This window comes from Acartia tonsa, chromosome 8, assembly GCF_053477335.1.
Source record: "Acartia tonsa isolate MP-2025a chromosome 8, ASM5347733v1, whole genome shotgun sequence".
Classification (NCBI taxonomy): Eukaryota; Metazoa; Arthropoda; class Copepoda; order Calanoida; family Acartiidae; genus Acartia; species Acartia tonsa.
In genome coordinates this window covers 32,006,940-32,023,322 of record NC_137267.1, presented here as the reverse complement: position 1 = coordinate 32,023,322, position 16,383 = coordinate 32,006,940, and the positions used below count along the sequence as shown (strand labels likewise).

At 32.3% G+C, this 16,383-nt stretch overlaps 1 protein-coding gene across 1 annotated transcript; it reads right to left on the bottom strand.

Annotated features, from left to right (window-relative positions):
* Positions 1-514: 514 nt before the first annotated feature.
* LOC145326575 (3-((Z)-2-isocyanoethenyl)-1H-indole synthase-like) lies at positions 515-1,468 on the bottom strand. The gene has a single exon (XM_080169946.1). It carries the CDS (start codon positions 1,466-1,468, stop codon positions 515-517), a length of 954 nt encoding a protein of 317 aa, XP_080026072.1.
* Between the last annotated feature and the right edge of the window lie 14,915 nt (positions 1,469-16,383).

Here is a 16,383-nt window from a genome sequence, read left to right as displayed (position 1 = left end):
TAGAACACTCATCCTAATAAACTAACCAATCAAATTTCACTGAAGTCCCAAAGTTGTTAAGCCAACAAATATGAAAACGTTATCATAAAGCTTTGGGGGACGAGTATAATAAACAGCCCATTGTCCCCTCTCTCTCTGCTTAACAATACAAAAATTATACCTGTAATAATTAAGTATTCGAACTGACGGACGGACAGACAGACATAAATTTCTTATATAATAGTTCCGTTTTACAAGTTCATATAAATAATAAAAAAACAGATATATTTAATAACATTTATTTTCATAAAATTACAATATAATATGTGCTTTATATTTTAAATGTATCAACTATTAATAACATTTATATCACAATCATAATTCATTTCATGTTCATTTATATCACTGCTTTTCATTCTTTATTAAACCATATAGTATATCAGTTTTAATTAATGCCTAATTTTAAATGTTTATCGACAGTATTTTGACATTTTTAGTATTATTGTCATAAAGTGGTGTTTTTTTAACTGGCTGTTTAGCCAATACATCTCATATCTTCAAAATCTTCGGCAATATTGCAAATTGAATTTGCAAATTTGTTCGTGATGCTCGGCAAACTAGCCACCGTTTTCAGCTCAATAAAATCATTATTGGCCAGCTTATATGATTTCCCTGGCTTTGTTGCGCCGGCAACTGTCACCCTGTGCATGACACGTAGCCCAATTTTGTCTCGCGGCCACTGTGTATCCGGCGACGCCTCGTGACCCACCGCTAAGTTGTCTGAAATGATAAAATCTCCAGGCTGATACTTGTGATGGTAAATATTTGCCGGATTTTTCAGGAATTCATTGCGAATTTGGCGTAGGATCGTGTAGGTATCCGACATTGAGAGCTGTCGTTCACAATTTGTACCATAGTCTAAAAAAAATCCTTCTGTCATGCCCAGATGAAAGCATAGTGTTGGTAGCCCAGTGATAGGATGAGTGTAGATTAACGGGTGCACCAAATCGTTATGGCTGTCACTGACCATCCACAGCCGATTCCATAATTCTCGCCGTTCCTCGCTTAATCCTTTTATAACATCTGTTAATGAAATAAAGGATGTACTGCTCATTGTAGGCGCTGATATAATATGGTATAGAGAATGTGAAAAAGGTGCGGGCATGAAGCTACCGTCAATATGCCATCCAGTCCGTCCCACATTTGTACAGCCTTCGGTATCATCATTGGAAACTCTAAAAATATCCAACGACGGCGATTTGGGATGATTGTAGAATGTTGACTTTATATTTCCAAACCACCGACCAATTTCCAAATGCTTCTGAGGGGAGAGATTTTCTTGGTTTCTAAACACAACAATTTTATGTTTAGCCACGTCTTTTTTGATTTTTTCAATAACTGTTTTTGGGATATTATTGCTGGAAAGATCATAGTCTATAACTTCGGCTCCCAGTTGGATAGGCCGAAGTTTATAAGCTTGATCACTCATAGTGATCAAACTAAAAATTATTATCAAAAATAGAATATTTTTGGTAATATGTTTTTTAAAACACTTTATCAACACTGATTTTAACCAAAATCTGTATTTAAGGCAGATTACTTTGTTGTTTATATATCAATTGATTATTATTAACTGAACTATCAGGGTTGTAACCCCCACCCTTATATACTAAACACAAATAATTCTAGAAAGTTCTCGAAGTTTCAGTTATAGTTGCAGTTATTTTCCATGTTATAAGTCACGTATAATGTTGTTATTCCCAGAGATATACAGGGATAGGACAATGGAGGATTAATAAATCTTCTTCTATATTATTGTGTTTAGAATTGTGTCACGTAAATATTGGGGGATGAAAGGGTTGTTGATTAACTTAATTGCAATTACTAACTAGTAGCTGCAAGCCTGCGTTCCTATAGTTTAGAGAACAAGTGGCAAACAGACAAACAAACAAAAACCTTACTGCTTTAGATAATAGTTTAATAATAGAAGTGTTCTATAATATTTAAATTTTCTATTTGGGTTGGTGCTTTCACTCAAAAATGCCTTATTTTTTAAATAAATTGAAAATGGTGGGTAGAGGGGGTTGTTTTTTTCCTATGTTTAGTTCTTGCGGGGGACCAATACCATTCGAGGCTACCCAGTACCTAAGATAACCTAACCTAACCTGACCTAAAGTAATAAACAAACAAAGAATAACTACCTTCCCCCTCCCCCTATTTTCAATTTATCTTAGAATGAGAGAGAGGGTTTCTGTGTTCCACAAGGCACTCTAAGGGAGAACGCCTTTGTATTTGTTAAACGTTGTGCAAATATTGATTAAGCGTAGCAACTTTGTAATATGCCTAAAATATGATCAAAATAAGTTAATATTAAGTAACTAAGAACTAAGAATTGTTCTGTATATCTAAAACTTTGCATGGTAATTTTCTATACTAGATGTGACAATTCAGTAAGCTTGATTGAATCGTTTTATTGGCTTTATACTGCTTGTTAATTTAATACAAGGATGACAACATCCATAAAAGCGAAGCACTGAAACGGTAGGACAAACGGACATTAACACTTGTATAGTATCTGAACTGAATAATCAGAATTTAAAAGTATAAGAGTCGAAACAAAATTGTAAGTAAATATGTTGAAAAACTGCTTGAAGCAGCATAATGTTTATGGACATACTTACATTTTTGGACTTGATTATAGAGTTGCTTCGCTTATAATATTGTTCTTTGTTGTCCCAGGAATCAATATACCAAAAATCAGATCAAACGGATAATTAGAACACTTGAAAATTTGTTGTAAAAAAAGTAGAAAAATCAACATGTTTAAAATGGACGTACGGACATTCTGGTAATGATTATAGAGTTGCCACGCTTTCTAAATCGTACCCAACTACTACAGGAATCATCATGCAAAGTTTGAAATCGATAGGACAATTCTAACATGCCTAAATTAACGAATAAAAGCTATCTATCGCGGACGGACGGACGTACGGACCGACCCTAATTATAGAAAAGCTTCGCTTTTAATAAGAGCAACTAAACGGAATCAATAATTAAATACACATTTAAGAATTTATAAAGTTGATAATGAAAGAATCGTTTTAGTTTTCAAAGTGGTTTGATTTATGTATTTCAGTGTATTGTGTACAACTAGTTCTAATTGTTCTATCAAATTGAAATCTTTCAACTTTAATCGATTTAATAATTAATATTGAATTAATTTATAACATTTAATCTTGTATCAATGCTAGTTATTTGTGGTATGATAGAATTGTTCCATTTGTTTTAAACTACCAATGATAATTCCTACACCGACTTTCATAAAAACACAAAAATGTTATTCTGAATATAAATAAAAAGTCATGATTGTAGATTAATAGAAAATTCTAGAATAAATTATTAACTACTAGTTTATTCTCGAATTACCATAATTATAAATAAACAAGGATGACAACATCCATAAGTAGCGAAGCACAAAAAATCGTCGATGGGAATACGTACAGGTAGATTTAAAAGGTTTTTACTAAAATCAAGAATAGATTTATTGGATAAAATAAACATGAAACCTTGTTTTTTTTGCATGATGACGATGGTCAAAGTAAATTATATTAAAGATGCTCATAACAATAAGAAAAATTATTTTGATACTGATATCCCATAAAAGTTTGAAAATTGCATCAAAATAAACAAAGATATGGGGAAATATGTAAAACATATAAAAATAGCCAAAAACCTGATAAAAGGCAGTCTGGCCGTCATGGTTGTCTTATTAAAACGACAAAAAAATTAATTTTTAAATCCTTTACTTAAAAAATTGGGAAAATCGGACCATATACACTGAAAAGGCAGTCTGGCCGTCATGGTTACTTTGTTTAAAAGACGGGAAATTAAATTTTGATATCTATAACTGAAAAATTTTGAAAATCGGACTATAAACACTGAAGATATGGAGAAAAATGTTAAATATATAAAAAACAGCCTAAAATCTGCTAAAAAGGCAGTCTGGCCGTCATGATTGTTTTCTTTAAAAGACGGGAAATTTAATTTTGATATCTATAACTGAAAAAATTTTGAAAATCGGACCATAAACACTGAAGATATGGAGAAAAATGTGAAAAATATAAAAATAGCCTAAAACCTGCTAAAAAGGCAGTCTGGCCTTCATGGTTGTTCCTTTAAACGACGGGAAATTTAATTTTGATATCTATAACTGAAAAAATTTTGAAAATCGGACCATAAACACTGAAGATATGGAGAAAAATGTGAAAAATATAAAAATAGCCTAAAACCTGCTAAAAATCGGTCCGAACGCCAATGATGGTTTATAGTCAATTGTGCTCCTTAATGATGGGAATGTTGTCAAAAAATTTCAGCATTCTATCTTTTATAGGAGCTGAGTAAATCCCATACCCCCATAGCGTTACGGACTGACTGACGGACGGACGGACAAAGTGAATTATAGAGTAGCTTCGCTGCTAAAAATTTAGAATAAAGAAGGAATTTCTAGAATATAGAGGGAATTACTAGAACATTCTAGAAGAAAAAATATAAAACTAGTAGATATTCAACAAGGATGACAGCATCCATAAGTAGCGAAGCTCAGAAATTATGAATGTATATTATGAATATATTTACAATATACCAGTGTCATCCTATATATTTGATGAAATAGGGAAATGACAAAAACTTCAAAATCACGCAACCTTTCAAGCACGAAAAATGAAAAATCTAGGAATCGATCTAGCACCACAATTTATAAACAAATCTTTATGAAACTTGATAGAAAAATATAGAGAATATGAGCATATTCAATCCCTGATAATTTTAGCCGAAAATCCTGAATAGGAATTGAGAAAAGAATAGAAAACCTAAAAATCTAGGAATCGATCTAGCACCCCTATTAATATAAAAATCGTAATAAAACTTATGTAAAATATGTAAAATGTAAATTTAAGCAATCCCTGAAAATTTCAGCCCATTATCTTAAAAAGGAGTTGAGAAAATCAGAAAAACATGAAAATGTAGGAATCGATCTAGCACCCCAAATAACAGACGGATGGACAAAACAATGTATAGATTAGATGTGCATATTTTATAAGAATCTTCACTAAAAATTTCAGCTGTCTATCTTTTATAGGAGCCGAGAAAATCACATTTCCCCCACTTTGTCTCAGACGGACAGACGGACGGACAGACGGACAGACGGACGGACATTTCGAATTATAGAGTAGCTTCGCTACTAATTAATTTATATCATTAGAGCATTTTAGAATAAATAGCAATTATTTATCATAAAAGAAAATTCTAGAAGAAATAATGAATTACTAGAACATTCTAGAATAACATTCTCAAGTACCTATTCAAAATTGTTTATTAAAAGAAAAAAATACAAAAGGAATAATGAATTACTAGAACATTCTATAATAAAAAGCAATCATTTATCATATCAGAAAATACTAGAAAAAATAATGAAATCATTCTAGAAACACATTCTTAGGTATACATACAAAAATCATTAGCACAATGAAAAAATTTCAAAGGAAGAATGAATTACTATAACATTCTAGAACAAACAATAATCATTTATTATATGAGAAAATTCTAGAAAAAGTGCATTCTGAATTAACTATAATAATTTCTAGGATATTATAAAATTTACAATAATCATCCATTATATAAGTAATTACCTGAACATTCTAAAATTAACAAAAATAAACAATTATAATTTCTAAAATTACTAGAAAATTCTAGAAAAATCTTATTCCTATATAAGTAATTACTAGAACATTCTAGAATAAACATTTATTATCCATTATAATTAAAACAACATTCTAGAGAAATCTCATAAAATTAGATAATATATTAGATATACAATTAATTTCTAGGATATTCAGAATATAAATAATCATTCATTATATAAGAAATATTAAAAAGTTCTAAAGTAAAAAAATAATTAGCCACTATAATTAAATTACTGTAATTACTAGAACATTCTAGAATAAACAATAATAATCCATTAAAATTACTAGAAATTCTAGAACATTCTAGAGGGTTCCTAAATTATGCAATTAATTACTAGGATATTCTATAACGTGCAATAATTGTCCATTAATAAATAATTACCAGAACATTCTAGAAAATAAACAATAGTTAGCAATTATAATTAAATTGCTGTAGTTATTAAAACATTCCAGAATAAACAATAATTATCCATTATAATTAAATATCTGTACTTACTAGAACATAATAGAATTAGCAATAATTATCTATTATAGTTAAATTACTGTAATTACTGGAAAATTCTGGAATTAACAATAATTATCCATTATAATCAACAGAACATTCTAGACAGCTCATACCAATAACGAAATTAATTCGGGAAAAAATCACGAAACTTATACGTGTTTTTCAGCTGTCGTTGGGGGGCAACACATCGTAAAATTGACGACCTCTTCATTTGCCCCCCAAATATCATTTCAGATTTAATTCCCTTGTTGGTTATACCTTATTTCTGCATTCTAGAGGAATTTTATATAGTTATTCCTATGATATTCAGTACAAATACAAACCAAACTCTATATTTATCTAAACTAGCTATTTTTCTGCCCCCATCTTACCCCTTTGAATACATAACCCCTATATGGAAATGGTGCAGCCGCTAGTCCTATAATATAAAGTAGTTTTGTCTGCTAGTCCGAATTAGTTGTAGTTTTCGGGTAAGCTGTATTAATTAGGGTTGGGCCGGATACTTTTTTGGCCGGATACCGGATACCGGATATCCGGCTGATTTCAATCGCCGGATATCCGGTGACCGGCCGGATATCCGGCTAACGCCGGATATCCGGCAAATATCCGGTTATCCGGCCAAATTACCGGATATCCGGCCGGATAACCGGCCAAATTACCAGATACTAAAGTAGCAAAAAAAAAATGTCTTCAGAAATCTTTATAAATTTACATAAAGTTAAACTTGTTCAGAAAAAATGTTCTTCTAGCTTCAATAATAAGAAAATTATAGCCATTTAAAATTTTAAAAAGCAGATATTTTTGGTGTAAAGTATAGAAAATTATAGAGCCGGATATCCGGCCGGATAGTTTCAATATCCGGTATCCGGCCGGATATTGAAAATGGCCGGATATCCGGCCGGATATCCGGCCACACCGGATATCCGGCCCAACCCTAGTATTAATGTGTTCAGGTGGTTTAAGGCTATTTTCTTATCCCAAGGGGCTAAATACGAGGGGACTAGTATAATTTAAAAGTAGGGTCTTCTAACCATAAAAAGCATTTTGCATTATAATAAACTTTTTGTTAAATTTAACACAAATTTGTTTTCTCTTGCTTTTTTTATATTTTTAATGATTCAAAGGTTTCGAGATTTTATTTGAAAAAAAAATAAAATTTTAATCCAAATAACCTTTTTTTGTCAGAGCACAGTTTAAAATTTTAGCTTAAAAGTGTGTATCAACTCGTTTCATAGTAATTGAGCTGAACCGATTTAGTTCTACATTGAAAGAAACCTTCACAAAGGTCCCGGGATGGTTTTAGGCTATTTTATTCTAGTCCATTCATGCTCTTGGCACAGCCGCTAGTTTATATTAGAATTAAATAATGAATATTCCCTCTGCATCGTCTCTAGCCCACCTCCAACCAACCCTTTAATTACAGAACTTTGTCAGAAAGTCCTATCTGTGCGAAGTAAAAAGCCATAGACGTCCAAGGGCTGGGGTAAAGGGGTGATTACCCCCCTCCCCCCAAACCTTTGAAACCACTCATTTTACCACACTACAAAAAAGCTTCGACCTTTTAATTCCCCTCCGCATCCATTTAATGACAATTACCTGACATAACATCGGTAATTACCATTTTAAGATCAAATTAGACTTCTAGATGATGTGTTTCAGCTATTGTAACGCAGCTAATAACGTTTCTGTCCTTGTTTGATATTTAGGGGGCCCTACAGAATGAAAGTGGCGAGGGATTTCTAAATTAGAGATACATTTTTTAATAAACAAGGATGACAACATCCATAAAATCGAATTTCTAAATTCAAACATTCGAACAAGCGAACATAAATACTTGTGGTCAAAAGATAATAATCAAAATCGCCTATGAGGAAGGAAAGTCTGAATTTTTTGTGGTGATTTTCCTCATACACTGATTACCAAATAACTCACTTTTAAATTTTTCTGACCGTCAGTCAGTCCATAAATCTGTATGACTTCTGGATTTTTTTTGCCAATGTACCCTTACAAATTAGCAAATACTGCAAAATGAAATTTGTTTTATAATTCTTTTTAACACTTCTTATCCCTAAAAAGGCTTACATAGAAACAAAAAAAAAGGGGTAAAAAATTCAAGCGTCTTAAAAAGTTCCCTCCAAAATGAGGTACAAAAAGTGAAATTGGCCGAAAAAACGCATCCAAAATCTTTGTTCTTAAAGGTAGAAAAATACAGGCGAGGTTATTGAAATATATCCATGTGAGGCTTAAGACCTCTGAAATGGCCAAACTAATCATCAGTTTCGTCTTTAAATATCCAAATATATTTCTTTATTGATAACAATAACTACAATTAAGCTCAACTCTAAATTCTTACTTGTTTTACTAGAAAAAAAATGTTTTATTCTCATAATATAACTCATTTGCATGTGGTATTCTTTTAAGAGAAGCTTACTATTGGAATAAAATTTTAAATTAAAACATCCACCTTTATCCCTCCTTTATCTTTATCCAGCCCAAGCGGGGAGCCCAAACCCTTTGCGGCTTTTACACTACTGTAGTTTTTTTGGGGGCCTAACTTAACAATATCTAACCTAAAAATGAAATGCAACAAAAACGGTGATTTTATTGAGTTTATCTTATTTGATCAACTTTTGATATAATACTCCATGAGCTTTCTAACTACATACGGAGAGAGTTAGCAACAGGGATCATATAATTGCTCCCCCCCCCCCCCTCAAATGTTTTTCAGACAACCAGCCAACAGCTGCGCTAAATGTGCGTCAGTTTGTCCTCCGCAGTGTTTTTAAAATGCATCTATCATTTTTATCCAATCTATTTTTTTATATCTTTTTTTGGAAAATCAAAATGAAATTATTATTTTTCTCTCTTTGTGAATTGCTTCTCTATCTTTTTGTGTTAGTTATTATATTACATGTTGATATATCATATACTAGTTGCTTCGCCCCTAGCCTCTAGCGAAGGATGCCAGGAAAATGCATAAAACCAACCCAATACATTTATAAAGCTTCCTTAAAAGGGACAACCCAGTAGGACAAGCAACGTTAGAGATCTTAGGCTTTAGACAAAAAAAATTTACTAATTTATATCATAGGATAATTCATACACAATATATATTGAACACTGATAACTATTGAAATCATTTTTAAAGTTTGCTAGTCTTTTTAGAATTTGTACAATATATGTAGTATGGCATCGAAACCGATTAATATCCGGTGGATAATAGACTTGATCTTAATGACATGGAACCAGTTCTCAGCCTCACTGAAAAATAGTGCATCTTATTGTATTATATCATGTTCTATGACTATAAAAATGTACAGTCATAATGATAAAAAAAAACAATTTTGTTAGCCAGTTCCTTCTTCATCTCGGGGATAGGAAAACTGGTTTTAATCTTATAATTGTACATTTTTATTCGCGGAAAACTTAATACGATGCGATAAATAACTATTATGGGACATAATTGTCCTTGTTTATAAGCTAAGAATTCCATTGTATTTTTAATGGTTTCATGGAAACATTTATGTTGTAAGCTGTTGTGGAAGGGGTCCGTGTAAGTGAAAGGAAGCTTTGTATAGCCGGCTCTAGCTAGCTTTTTCATTTTACAATTTTCCAGGGATAAGGGATGGGAAACCTGGCCGAAAATTAGGTCTCAGCCTCCTTTTAAAAGTGATGGGGCAACTTTTCTTTTTTGCCTATAAAATCAACTCATTTTCGCCAGTTCCTCATTGGCTGTAGGCCAATATCCAATAACCTGAAACTTGCTTTTAGCATTAACCAATTATTAATAACAAACGCGTCCCCCAGTTCATTATTGGCTAAATTAATTCAAGCAAACATAAATTTCTGCTATTAGAAAGACAACAATGGAAAGTTTCTGCTATCAGAAGGACAACAATATATATGACGTTCAATCACATCAACTTATTATTAAATTTACACATTAATAAATGTCCATATAGCAAAACATAAATTGAGAGATCGTTTTTTGAAGACTGAGTAGGATTCAACATTTTATACTTTAGAACAATGTGAAAAACTCATTGTCTTTAGACAATTTAAAAGTTACATTTCATGTGGAATTGATAACCCACCTAAATGATTACAAATACAAAACTAGTTCAATATGTAAATAAAAGTGTACTGTGTTTTGTTAAAAAAAAAATTTCATTAATTTTGGTAAAAATTAATGCACACTTAATTGAACTTTTTTGTTAATATTTAACGTAAAATTAATTTTTTTAAAAATTCTTAATTTATATGTATGCTATGGAACAATTAGTTGATAGAATGTTACCCATGTACTTATTCAAATCTACTTAATTTATTTATTAAAGCTGGGGGGCTAAAGCGGTGTTCATTTCTAAATACAAATTTTGGGGTGAAGTAGATCCCCCCTTAAAATGTTTGAAAATAAATCAGATTTAACCATCTCAAAAAAAAACTTTTTTTTTAATGGGGGGGGGGGGGGGTTGGCGAAGTAATAACGGGATTCTACTTAAAGCCAATAACATATTGGTTCTTTGGAAAGTTTTTATTATATTTTATGATTGGTGAAATCAACTACCTGAATTCTATTCTATACTTTTTTTCTTTGCATTCATATAATAGCTATTTCATCATTGTTCATAGTTTTCAAATCTAACTACTGCGTCATCCCGAAACTAGTTTTTTAGGCCTAGTTGGAAAATAGGCCTGGAATAATATTTTCTTACGTTTCCCATCCCTTATCCCTGCAATTTTCCCATTTCCAGAAAAAAATATTTTCAAATTAATGATATAATTTGGATAATATAAAAGTAACAGGAAGTCTGTCTTTATGTTTTTGTGTGTGTCTGTAGGATCTCTTACAGTGAAGCTTCTTGCGGGTCCTGGAAAGGTTAATAACTACTTTTGGGGAGGGTACCTCCACCCTACTAATAGAAATAGTCCCTGGCAAAAAAAAAATGCAATCCCCCCCCCCCACCCCGTCCAAAAGAAAACATAATTAACAACCTTTCCAATGATTTTCTTCATCTTTTGAAAATTTAGATATTTGCTTTTTATTATATTCTTTATGATATGAAGCTAAAGATCCCACTAAACCGATTTTTTATATCATGGTTTTAAGCTATTTGGTTGGGGTAGATCAATCCCGTCTTAAAGCTTTTAGGGGGGCTGTGCAAAAAAGATTTTCTAGTCTTAAACACTTTTTTACTTCTTAGAATGTTGGTTAATGGGTAGTTTTCGAGTTCACTTCGCGTAACACCCTGGCAAAACCCGTGCACGCCACACTAAATTTAACTGAAAATATTTCACAATTAAAATTATTTTGTAAGATGAATAATTATATAATAATATTTTATATCATTTTTATGATTCATAATAAACAGATGCCAAAACACTTGTATGGATTGAGGACAAAAGATTCAAATGCAAATTTTATAAAGATTTATTGCTGTATATCTGCACTGTGTAGCAGGAGCAAAAAATATAATAATATTAGATTAATATTTATAAAAAAAGTTGAAGAAATGTAGGAAGAAGTTCCTTTTGATTCCTGTGACTTCATATTCTCCATCTCTTTTTTAGGGGATTTCTTACCTACTTCTCCTCTCATCTCCCTCATTTTATGACGTCACATGAATTAAAAGTGGTACAGATTGGGCTTCGTCCAAATGTAGATTGAAATTAATAAAAAAAAGTTTTGTTAATACTTTAGTTCTACATATACAATGATTGTGTACCAGGTTTGGACATTTCAGAAAGAACATAAGTAAAAAAAGAACCCTCACGCCTCATTTTTTGTGCCTAATACCTGCGGAAGGTCCTAACCCTACCTGCAGTGGAAACCTCTGTGGGGTTACAATGTACCTAATATAACCTAACCTAACCTAGTTAAGTTAAATACTAACACAAAAAAATTGGTCATTTATCTTAAATAGCAGCTGAGAAAATCATGTCTGCCCTTAAACATTCTGTCAAACAGAAGAACAGTTGGAATCAAAGAGTTTCTTTACAACTAAAAACAGATTGGCAAACAAAAATAAGTTATAGAATGGCAGCTAAATTGTCAAAGTTATCTGGACAAATGAATCAAACCTTCTATCTTCAATAGAATCTAAGAAATTAAGTTTCTTCTAAAAATAATCATGAAAACATAGTTATTAGCTTAACAATTTTAGAGTTCCTAAAGAACACTTTCTTTACAGAACTACTAGCTGCTGCGCCTTTAGCATCTAGGGGCTATGTATTAGAAGAGGTAGAAAGGGACAGAAAAATAGCATTAAACCATAATAAAAATTAAATCTGAAAATAAAAACCTATAGAAATCCTGAGACCAATATTAGTCTTCTCTTAAATGGAGAACTCAATCGGTTCAGTAGTTGTCAAAGTCTTAACCTACAGACAAAAAAAACCTTACTGCTTTATATAACAAGATACATGTGACGTGGCGTGAAAATGTTTTTTTTTGTGCCAAGCTCACAAGAAAATTGTGACGGCCCCCTACTATGGGGTGTAATACAAATAACAAGAGGGGTGTTATTTCATTGTCCGTGGATTGGATACACCCCTTTAGGTGTCACCCCCCTACATACATACTCAAAAGATCCTTAAAGCGGGCTGTCAACATTTTTTTCACACCCCCTTAAAATTCTAGAGGAATGTGACTTTTCTACTTTGACTCTCACCTTTTGCACTCCTATGCATTATATATATTATATATCATATATATTATACTGTGAAGGAAATAGGGAAGTTATATTTGCACAGTGTGTGATACTTAACCCTATAAAACTTTTGTCTGTTATTACAATAACATAAGAACTAAGTGATAAAGTTTTTAAACTAGCTCCTTGATGGGCTATGACTGGGGGAGGGTTGGGATTCACTTTTAGTCTCATCCCTTCAGGTATTTTGTCTTAACCATGTCCTTACTTTTTCTTAACCCTGCAAGAGGTCTTAACCCTGTCGTGCGCTACCCTTAACGTAATCTAATTTCTAGGCCAGCCCCCCCCCCCCCACATGTTTTTTTTTATAAATATAAGTTATGGTAAAGCGAGGTATGTTTTTATAAATATGTGTTTGAGCAATACAACAGCGACAAATTATCATTATATCGACACAAACAAATTGATTTATCTGTCATCATAAACTTCAACAGAGAATTGGTAAAATTATTGCAAACATTTTTGCATAGGCGTGCATATTTTTTGTGGGTATTCTATTTTGCATATATACAAATGTATATTTCTATTATCAAACAATTCTTATATTTTCTTTACTTTTTTACTATTTATTTACTAATTTTTAATTAAGAAATCAAATAAGTTTTTTAATGTGGTCTTTTTCATTTTTATTTGGAAAAAATGTGCTTTTTGCCTAAAAACTTGACATGTATAATTGTATATAAATTTGTTTTCTTCTTTGTTTCTGTGTTTTGTAGGGATAAAATGAATGAATAATATATAGTTTATTTATAGTTATTTTTGCATGAAGAAATTATTATCTATGAGAGTTATCCTGCATTTTATATTTCATTTTGCCCGGTTTCTCATAGTAACAGCTGCACGACAGCTGTTGTGGCGGGCTGACTAGCCAAGACTGGGACACTAGCGCTTACAGCATAGAGAGCTAGCTTCAGGCTGGGAACTAGGGCCTCAACAGCTTTCCCCTCCCTATCACCCTTTTTGATGATTAAAATTTAAATATTTTGTTATGTAGAAAGTGACATTTATTTTTAACAAAACTAGCAGATAAAGCTCACAAAAATACAACATTTTCTATTAATAAAAAACACACAAAAATTCTACTTTTAAGTGTAAAATAGAAAGTTTGTTATTTGAGTTATGCAACCTTAAAGAGGCCCCCCGCTCTTCTCTTTCTCTGGTGCAGCAGCTGTCACAATATGCTGTCATGCAGGGAGGGTGAGTAAAAAGCTATCCATGGAAAAGTATGAAAAAGTAGCAAAATATTTTACAATTTTTACCAATTTTAGATGTGTAGCAGCTTTATGTTTCTTAATTGACTCACAGACTATAAAAATGTTGTGTATATGCTCAATTGGAGAGAAGAGAACATTGAAAAGCATTCCTTTCTAAAAAATAATTTTTATAGTTATATTTTCTCATTTCATCTCTTTTTACTATTCAACTGTTTCTTGTCATTTAAATTTGTGTTAGCAATACACAGGGACGTACAAGCTTTTCATTTAAAAGGGTTAAAATGATGGGTTTCAAAGGTTGGAGGCTTGTTGTCTTGTTGATAAAATCACAAGATTGATACTAGTTTTCTTCATGTAATTTTTCATTTTGAAATCCACGGATAAATGTCTATAATACGATGGAATAAATAACTATTCAATAGCATGAACGGTACATTGTGCAGCCCTGAACCAGAAAGAGTGATTCTATCCCTTATCATATGGTGCTCCAACAATACAGCACATGCTAGAAGTACAATACATGTGGATGGGGCTTTAGATGAAGGACTTGCACAAACCAATTTTTAATGGGCGCCTATCAGCCCATCCAATAAGAAGTTTTGTTTTAGAAAAAAAGAAATCAAGACTTCATATTAACCTATAAATTGTCTAAACCTAATATATTCATTCTAGACTTAACAGCATATCACAGTCTAGACTCTTTTATACTTATAAAGTCTAGACTTTAATGAAACTGCATAATAAAGACTGTACAGTATCTAGACAGTTTAGACTCTATATAGAGCCTATAAAGCTCTGCATTTTAGTCTAGAGTATAAATAATCAAGAAATACAAAACCAACTATACAGAAAGGAGTAGAAAGTAACTATACGGTCCAGAATCTACAACATCTATGAAGTCTAGAATCTTTAAGTATTTTAAGTCAAGACCCTACAGCAGGGGCGTCCAAGCTTTTTATTTTGGGGGGGTAAAAATTTTTTAGGGGGGGGGTAAAATGGCGCGCGAAGCGCGCCGCAAATTTTTTTTACCCCCCCCAAAATTTTTACCCCGGGGGTAAAATTTGCTTGGGGGGGGGGGTAATTACCCCCCCTGAAATCTGTTGGCAGGGGTAAATTCAGTTTACCCCCCCTAAAATTTACCCCCGGGGTAAAATTTTTGGGGGGGGTAATTTAAATTTTATTAAACATATAGTATTAAAAATGCGCGCGAAGCGCGCAAAAATTTTTTTTATTCGAGATTTTTTATTTTGGGGGGGGGTATTTACTAGGGTTGGGCCGGATATCCGGTGTGGCCGGATACTGGATATTGAAACTATCCGGCCGGATATCCGGCTCTATAATTTTTTATACTTTACACCAAAAATCTCTGCTTTTTAAAATTTTAAATTTTTTCTTATTATTGAAGCTAGAAGAACATTTTTTCTGAACAAGTTTAACTTTATGTAAATTTATATAAGATTTCTGAAGAAATTTTTTTTTGCTACTTTAGTATCTGGTAACCCCCCCAAACGATTTTGGGGGTGCCGTAGGCACCCCAAAATTTTTTTCATTTTCCCCCCCCATTCAAAATTTACCCCTACCCTGGGGGTGCCGTAGGCACCCCCAACCATTTAGGAGGGGGTATTTACTAGGGTGGGTCGATTTTGGACATTTTTTTTCTGAGGCCAAAGCGGGGATCTGCACTCAATTTATATAGATATAATACACCTCTGGATGATTTAAAATTTATCCTAAGTCTTAAAACCGCTGACGACCAGACATTCAATTGTATAGCTTTTGTAAATGGGAGTAGAAAATTTATTGAATCAGAACTATGGCTTCATGGTGCTCCCTGGAAATGCCTTGAGGAGCTGAGTCAGGAACTTTTGTCCGTATCAAAAAATCTCGTTCCTAGCCTGAGAAAATCTAAAAAACCTCTACAAATTGGACAATTCTCAATAAACATTAAAAAAATTTGGTTTTTTAGTGATTTCTAAGGCTAGGAACGAGATATTTTGAAACGGACAAAAGTTCCTGATTCAGCTCCTCAAGGCCTTTCCAGGGAGCACCATGAAGACATAGTTCTGATTCAAAAAAAAATTTGAATGTCGTCTTTGCATACTAATAAGTAATGAATTATATTTTTAAGTGGTCGTGTTCTAAAACTCAATTTTTTAAAATTCTTTTTCGGTCAGAAATGTTTTTAAGGTTAATTTTATCTGTTGCATATCCCCGCTTTGTCTAATTCCGATATG

Coding starts and splice junctions, on each gene's coding strand:
- LOC145326575 (XM_080169946.1), bottom strand. CDS start 1,468: ATGAGTGATCAAGCTTATAAACTTCGGCCTATCCAACTGGGAGCCGAA.